The sequence below is a fragment of the Salmo salar genome, chromosome 26, assembly GCF_965601325.2.
Source record: "Salmo salar chromosome 26, fSalSal1, whole genome shotgun sequence".
NCBI lineage: Eukaryota > Metazoa > Chordata > Actinopteri > Salmoniformes > Salmonidae > Salmo > Salmo salar.
Genome location: NC_138316.1, coordinates 21,440,217 through 21,448,390, shown reverse-complemented (window position 1 = coordinate 21,448,390; position 8,174 = coordinate 21,440,217). Strand labels below are relative to the sequence as shown.

Genomic DNA, 8,174 nt, shown 5'->3' with positions numbered 1-8,174 from the left:
TCAGTTCCATGAAGAACCTTCATTTTTATTATAAATGAATATATGCTAGACTGCCTTGTGCACCTGCACCGCTCTCCCTGTAACACAAGCTCTAAATTACTCCATTCTCTCTGTCTTCTCATTCTTTCGGTCTTTCTCACGCTTTCGGAGGAAGGGGGGGTTGAAAGGCGAGGCCCCTTGTTGTCAAATCTGTCAGTCTAGCTCAGCTTGGCCCCTCCTACCTTGGTGGAGGCAGTGAATACTGCTGCTGGTGCTCTTAGCAACGGTGCCACGGCAACGGCGCACCACGACAACGGAGTGCTGTGTCTCCCCTTATGGAGCTTCCATTGGGCGGGCCGGCGCTGAGGCACTACACCCGCAGCAGACCTAGACCACACCGACAAAACCAACACCTCCGCCCCAGCAGACCACAGGTACAGAGGGATGGGAAAAAAGGGGTGCTGTGTAGAGGCATAATGGTGAGGGGAGATGTGATAGGGTACAGTGGGGAGAGGGAGGGATGGAGGAAAGATGCCTGGTGCCTGCTTGATTCAAGGTACTTGTATCGCAACAGCAACCAGCTGCTTGCGTATTCAACACCAATAGTGTGTGTTTGGGGGGATTGCATTTGTGTATAGGATTGTGATTGTATGTGGCTAATTTCTAGGGCTATATAATGCTTCGTCTGAAGCTGGTGGTCTTTTTCTTGGTAGGTGTGTGTGAATTTTCTCTACCTTAGCCATCATCACCTTATCCATTGTATGCCTGCCATTGGTACTGTATCAGTCACGATCGGAGTTAACACGTAATGCTGGTTTTGTTGGATGAAGTAAACCAAACCTAATCACATGGGCAGCCTTAGTGCCACAGGAGATGACATCATAGGGTCTTACTGGTTTTCTGAGTCAGTCATTGGTAATTGTACATACCAATGGTAGTGTGATAATGTAGATCTAGGGGATATATGTATGAGGTGTTGATGTGTATATTCTGTGTGTCAGGGAAGTCTGAGCCCAGGAGGTGACAATTATATGAAATAATTACTATGTGCTATATGAAGGAAACTGCTCTCAGTAACCTGATATCCAACATAGCACTCTTTCCACCAATTGGAAACCCTTTTGCTTTCTATTTCTCTGGTAGTCTAACTGCACTCACACACATTCTCACACACAAACACCTAATAATCACAGATGTCGTAACACTTATCTCTTTCTCTGTGCGTGTGTGCATGGGTGTGACACAGGAATCGGTGGTTGACAATGAAAATGGAGTCCCTGATCACATGGGGCGAGTTGATGAGGGAGTTGAGGAGTTCTTTACTAAGCGAGTCCTTCCTGTCGACACCGTGTGAGTATCTGACCAAACTCATTTTATATAATCTGACTCTTCACTATCTCATCCCCAATACATCTTAACCAGCTCACAATAAACCTCTTTAAATTTGAGTAATTTATGAGATGCTCATATTCATAACAACCTACAATAAGTACATTCAAGAAATATAATATACATTTTCCTGAGCACATTACCTGCATGCAGGCCCTAGCTTGTCCAGGTCAGGCCACATGGCCAGGAAAAACTTGGGCCCTATGATTGACAAACACACACATGCTGGTCCTGTGCTACTCTGACTCTTCCTCCAGGAAAACACTGAATGAGTCTGAGGAACCTCCCATTACTGAACAGGAAGTGGAAGTAGCGCCTGCTAGCGCCGCCCCTTGCCCCGCCCCTTCCAGAACCCTACGGAGGAAGCTGGGCGAGTTCTTCACCCTTAAAAAGCGGAGGGCTGTGAAATCAGAGGGAAGCCAAGAGGGGAAGGCCAAGAAGACCTCCATCGCCGACCTAATTCGGCCTCTAAGGGAGGCCACCAGAGCTGAAAAAGCTCAAGTGAAGGAGAATGAAAAAGTGAAAGAGAAGGAGAGTGTGGATGTCAGCATTGTGACAGGAGATCCAGTGGAAGCAGAAACCCCTCCTGATGGTCCCACTCCACTGAGGGGTGAGGCTCTACCCCGTCGTGGGCTAAGAGAGGGGAAGTCACAGTCTCTCATTCTGCTCTCCGGATCCGCAGCCAATGCTGGGAACACCAAGAACACTGCACAAGGGAAGGTAGATATTCAAATGTCTTCAACTGACCCTTTGAAAAAAATTTGATGGGTTAAAGCAATTTGGTAAAAAATTCTACACATGCCTATGAAAGGATTGTTTTTGCTTTTATTTTGATCATTCTTTAGTTTGGATTGGTTCTTATCGGCACTGACTGCTTCTCCTTGGTTCTGGTTAGTTTCAGAAACACTCGTCTGACAGCCATCATGGCTTTGAGCAGCGCCTCCAGCTCATGCTACAATGTATTGGTGTGTCCAAAGCTCAGCCAGGAGAGACACAGGTGTGTATGTGCATTTATCTGAGTGTGTATGTGGTTGTGTGTCTAAGGAAAACATAAACATTCTTATTCCATTCTACAGAGTCAGGAGGGAGAGATGAAAAAAGCTGAATCAGAGGGTAAGTCCTTTTACTCATATAACACTTGCTACAGTATATGTGTGAGTCTGTGTGTGGTGATGGATGTATGTTTTCCTTCATTTTCTGTCTCGGTTTCAGGCACTATCATCGATAATAAACCTGAGCCCCCACCCACATTTATGAAGCCCCGGACCATGTCCACCTCATCAGGTAACACACACACGCACAAATACACTCATGCAGACAAACACAAACACACACACACACACACAAACACACACAGTATTGTATACAATTTTGTGTATCTTATGCTCATCTTCTTTCTCTTTAGATACGAGACGAGCGGTCCGACAGAGTGTGTCCGCACATGAGTCAGCTGGGAAACCTGCTCTGCCTCCTAAGCCAATAATTAAGCGAGGCCCAACCCCACCTCCCACTATCTCCGGTCATCTCACCCCTGAGAATGACCTAGCCCAAATACAGGAAGGAGAAGCGGGTTCCCCCACAGACCCCACCCCTAGTATCACTGATACCCCTACCAGTTCTAAACCTATCCCCACTGACACCACTATTCCCATCACTGTCCCAGATCCCACTAACTCTTCTATTCTCACTGACACCATCATTCCCTCCCCTGTCCCAGATCCCACTAACTCTTCTATTCTCACTGACACCATCCTTCTCTCCCCTGTCCCAGATCCCACTAACTCTTCTATTCTCACTGACACCATCCTTCTCTCCCCTGTCCCAGATCCCACTAACTCTTCTATTCTCACTGACACCATCCTTCCCTCCCCTGTCCCAGATCCCACTAACTCTTCTATTCTCACTGACACCATCCTTCCCTCCCCTGTCCCAGATCCCACTAACTCTTCTATTCTCACTGACACCATCATTCCCTCCCCTGTCCCAGATCCCACTAACTCTTCTATTCTCACTGACACCATCCTTCCCTCCCCTGTCCCAGATCCCACTAACTCTTCTATTCTCACTGACACCATCATTCCCTCCCCTGTCCCAGATCCCACTAACTCTTCTATTCTCACTGACACCATCATTCCCTTCCCTGTCCCAGATCCCACTAACTCTTCTATTCTCACTGACACCATCCTTCCCTCCCCTGTCCCAGATCCCACTAACTCTTCTATTCTCACTGACACCATCCTTCCCTCCCCTGTCCCAGATCCCACTAACTCTTCTATTCTCACTGACACCATCCTTCCCTCCCCTGTCCCAGATCCCACTAACTCTTCCATCCCCGTTTTGACTTCCGCTACTTCCTCTAATTCAACCCCCAATGACATCATCCCCTCTACAATGTCTGCACCTACCCCTATCAATACTACAGCCCCCACCCCTAACACCACCACCTTCATCCCCAGTACTAACCCTGCCACAACCACTACCATTACCTCCATCACAACTACATCTGGCCCTATGAATATTACAACTTCCACCCCCCCCACTGACATGAACTTTGGCTCTATCCTCACTATTACCCCCACCCCAACTCCCCCTGCCTCCACTGACTCCACCACCCCAACCACCTCTGCGTCGTCCATCCCTAATCTAGCCACAATCACCATTACAAGCATTACTGCCCCAACAACTGTTAACACTAATACTGATACCCATACATCAACAACCCCCACCACTAATGCTTCTACCGCTACCCTTACTGATACTGCTGCCTCAACTTCTACTGACTCGACAACTACAACACTAAATACTCCCATCTCCATAATTGCTTCTGCTGGCAACAACACTTCTACTCCCACCCCCACTACCACTCTGTGTCCCACCCCCACTAACTCTCTGTGTCCCACTACCTCTCTGTGTCCCACCCCCACTACCCTAATTACTAATTCAGTTACCCCACCTCCATCTCCTGCTGCTACTATAACAACCTCGACCCTTAATTCTATGAATGGTGCTTCCACTCCTACCCATATCTCCATAAACTCCACTGACTCCAACGCTACCCAAACCGGAACTCACAATACCAGCGCAACTAACTCTGTCAACTTCACTTCTACCTCAGGCCCCACTAACTCTACCAGTCCTATCCCTACTTGCTCTACCAGCTCAACTTCCACTAACTGTGCTGCTCACACTGCTACTATCCCTAGCAGTCCAATTCCCATTCTCTCTACTAATCACTCCCCCACTGTCACTTCTATCCCCACTGCCACTCACTCAACTAACTCCACCAATATTTCCTCCCCCACATTCTCTTCTACTCACACCACTACTCACACTACTAGTCCCATCCCAACTAACTCTACTAGCCTGACCACTACCCCCACCCCTATTAACTCTAGCCCCGTCACCACTATCTCTACAAGCCGTTCTAATATCACCACTGCCACTAACACTTCTGTCCTCATCAGTAGCCCCAACCCCACTAACTCTACTACCAACACCCCTACTAACCCTTCAAATCCCACCAACACCACTAAACCTACTAACTCTACTACACACACCACTATCTCAATCCCCACTAATTATGTTACTCATAGTCCCACTAACTCTTCCACTCATAGCCCCACTAACTCTTCCAGTCCAACCCCCACTAACTCTGCTAGCCCTACACCAACTAATACTATTCAACCATCACCTGAGGAGAGAATTAGCCTTAATCCTGCAATGGGACTGCTGTCCATGACTAAGGGTACAAGTAAGTGTGTGCGTTCAATAGTAATAATAATATTTCTTGAAATTTGGAAATAACCTGTTGAAAATAACATTTTGTCTCTCCCTTTCCTCTCCTACAGATGACCTGAATGCTGAGAGGGTAGAGAGGAACAAGGAGACAGAAGAGAAACGTAGCAAGGAAGAAGATGTCAGGAGGGCCACAGAGAAAGAAAAAGAACAGAAATCATTGGCGCACAACATATGCAAAACCATAAAAGAGGAGAAGGAGGAGGGTCTGCAGAAGGTGGATGAGATCATGAGGCAGGGAGTAGAAGGGACCAAATCAAATGAAGAAAGAGAGTTGTGTAAAAAGGATGGGGATAAAAAGAGGGAAGGAGGGACCAATGTGTCAGATGAAAAAGAGTTCAAAACTAAGGGGGTGGTAGAGAGCAAGTCAAACAAGGGACCAACTACTGTGATAGAGGCAGGGGAGACCACAGTAAAATAAACGGGGGGACAGTCCATGGGACTGAGTACAGGGACCACATCACAGCAGAAAACCGCAGAGGGTGGAACATCGGACCAAAGAACTGAGACCCCTTCTGTGTGACACAAATGGACTGACCCAGCAACGTGTCCGTTTTTCTCGACCATGTTTACATTTGCATTGCACGTATTGTATGATTATGTAATAATACATCAACTGTGGTGAAATATGTTTACAATAGATGGATTTGAGACAAATAGTTACTTATGATAATTAAACGGAATATTCATGATGTCTTTATCATGCTTCAGTCGTCTGTTAGTTCCTAGCTCCCAATCTCTTTGGAATGTCTATAACTAAGCCTAAACCAGAAATGTATGACAAAAGTTGGTGGAAGGAGAGAAGGTCTGAGTTAGAAGTGTTTCTTCATGGTAGTACCAGAGTGAATCATTGCCCTATTCCCATATGCCCTCGACGACACACCTTGACGGACAGAAATGATTGGATTGATGAAGGTAATATGTGGTAGCAGAACCATATCTGGCCATCACCTGTCTCCAAGGACAAATTGTCAAGGGCAGATGGAGGGGAGCAATTACACTAGGGGATGTTGCTCCCAATAAGTTACTCATATAGGCATAATTCCCTCATCTCCTTTCTTTTTTAAGGGTAGATGAAGGGACTATACAGGTGTTCCCCACAAGTGCTTTAATACAGACATTTTAGATAAGGGGTCATGAATACTATCAGGTGAGTTGCAATATATAATTGCAGCTGTTCCCAAATGTAATAGTGTAAATCTGAACGACATGACGACCTAGGGCAGTGGTTCCCAACGGGGGGGGGGGGGGGGGGGGGGTAATTGAGTAGACTCATGTGACCATAGGCCTACTGGTCAAATGCTTTTCACTGCAATGTTTAGCTAGCTAATAAATCCACAACTGTGTATGGATATTATAGCGCTAATAGCATTTCAATCAGTGACGTCACTCGCTCTGAGACTTGAAGTAGGGTTCGTTGCAAGGGCCGCGGCTTTTGTGGCGCAATGGGTAACGATGCTTCGTGGGGTGTCAGTTGTTGATGTGTGCAAGGGTCCCTGGTTCGAGCCCAGGTTGGGGCGAAGAGAGGGACGGAACCTACACTGTTACACCATCAACTCTCACATTATTCTGTACATGCCTGTCTCCAGTATTTTAGGGTGTGTGGCCATGACTCGGGGTAGAAGGACTAAGTTGGAGCCCTGGATAGAGCATGTCATCCTGAGTTATGGCACAGAGCCAAAGTAGGAGAAGAAGAACACTCTGATAAAAGCACATGTTGTTGGGGTAATGAGGCATCTAGTACATACACTTCATGCAAGGAGTGTGTGTGTGGGTGTGGGTCAGCCGGATGTCAGAATCCCAAGCCAGGCCGACTGAGGGTTTGATAACGTTGCTGTTCCTCTCTGATGGAGTGGTGCACATCCCCACCATACTGACCCAGGATGCCTGGGAGACTCTTCAGGCATGAGTTAACATTTAGGACAAGCGTAGATTCCTATGAGATCATATTAAATGACATGTATGTCTAAAACCCACCTATAAACCATTTCTTGTTAAGCCCAGTACAAATCTAACAGCCAACATAAGGAGAAACAAGACGAGACAAAACGTATTAAGATAATTAAAAACCATACAGCAAATGGTGATGCATGTCTATCTATCTGTATCCTCTGGCAGGCAGGAGGACCATGAGTGCTTCTCCAGTCTATCTATCTATCTGTATCCTCTGGCAGGCAGGAGGACCGTGAGTGCTTCTCCAGTCTATCTATCTATCTGTATCCTCTGGCAGGCAGGAGGACCGTGAGTGCTTCTCCAGTCTATCTATCTATATCTATCTATCTATCTATCTATCTATCTATCTATCTATCTATCTATCTATCTATCTATCTATCTATCTATCTATCTATCTATCTATCTATCTATCTATCTATCTATCTATCTATCTATCTATCTATCTATCTATCTATCTATCTGTCTATCTATCTGTATCCTCTGGCACGCAGGAGGACCGTGAGTGCTTCTCCAGTCTCATTAATTGCACAGTGTGTGTGTATTCATACACCCTGCAGTTCAACATGGACTCTGAACAGGTGCGTGTGAATGATCCTATTATACTGGTACTAGTAGTCCTTTGGTCTTGGAGAGACAGCTCCTGTTCTTTATTCTTTACCATTCATATTTTATTTTACTCTAAATGTGTCCTCATCTTCTCAGACAAGGAGCCAGTTTTACTTATCGGTTGGTGAGCTGACCACCACATCAGCTGGGGCTGTTAAAGACAATAGCCCTTGCTGGTAAGAGACGTACCTCCTGGCCTCCAAACCCAGACACCCACACATATGCACCTTAATTGGGAAGAACAGGCTCATTCTAATGACTGGAGTGGATTGAGTGAAATGTTAACAAATACATTAAACGCATGGTTTCCAGATCTTTGATGCCATTCCATTTGCTCCGTTCCAGCCATTATTATGAGCTGTTCTCTCCTCAGTAGCCTCCTGTGATACACACATTAAATGTAGTGACTCTCCAACTTGCTTTTGTTTCAGCACATCGCTCAACTCAGTCAG

General features: G+C 46.2%; 1 protein-coding gene across 1 annotated transcript; it reads left to right on the top strand.

The window, feature by feature from the left end:
• Positions 1 to 223: 223 nt before the first annotated feature.
• On the top strand, positions 224 to 5,863 carry LOC106587415 (uncharacterized). Its single transcript, XM_014175786.3, has 8 exons — positions 224 to 413; positions 1,226 to 1,329; positions 1,626 to 2,088; positions 2,264 to 2,365; positions 2,445 to 2,481; positions 2,581 to 2,652; positions 2,774 to 5,119; positions 5,217 to 5,863. The coding sequence occupies exons 1-8, from the start codon at positions 315 to 317 to the stop codon at positions 5,582 to 5,584; spliced, it is 3,591 nt and encodes a 1,196-aa protein (XP_014031261.2). The 5' UTR covers positions 224 to 314; the 3' UTR covers positions 5,585 to 5,863.
• Positions 5,864 to 8,174: the final 2,311 nt, after the last annotated feature.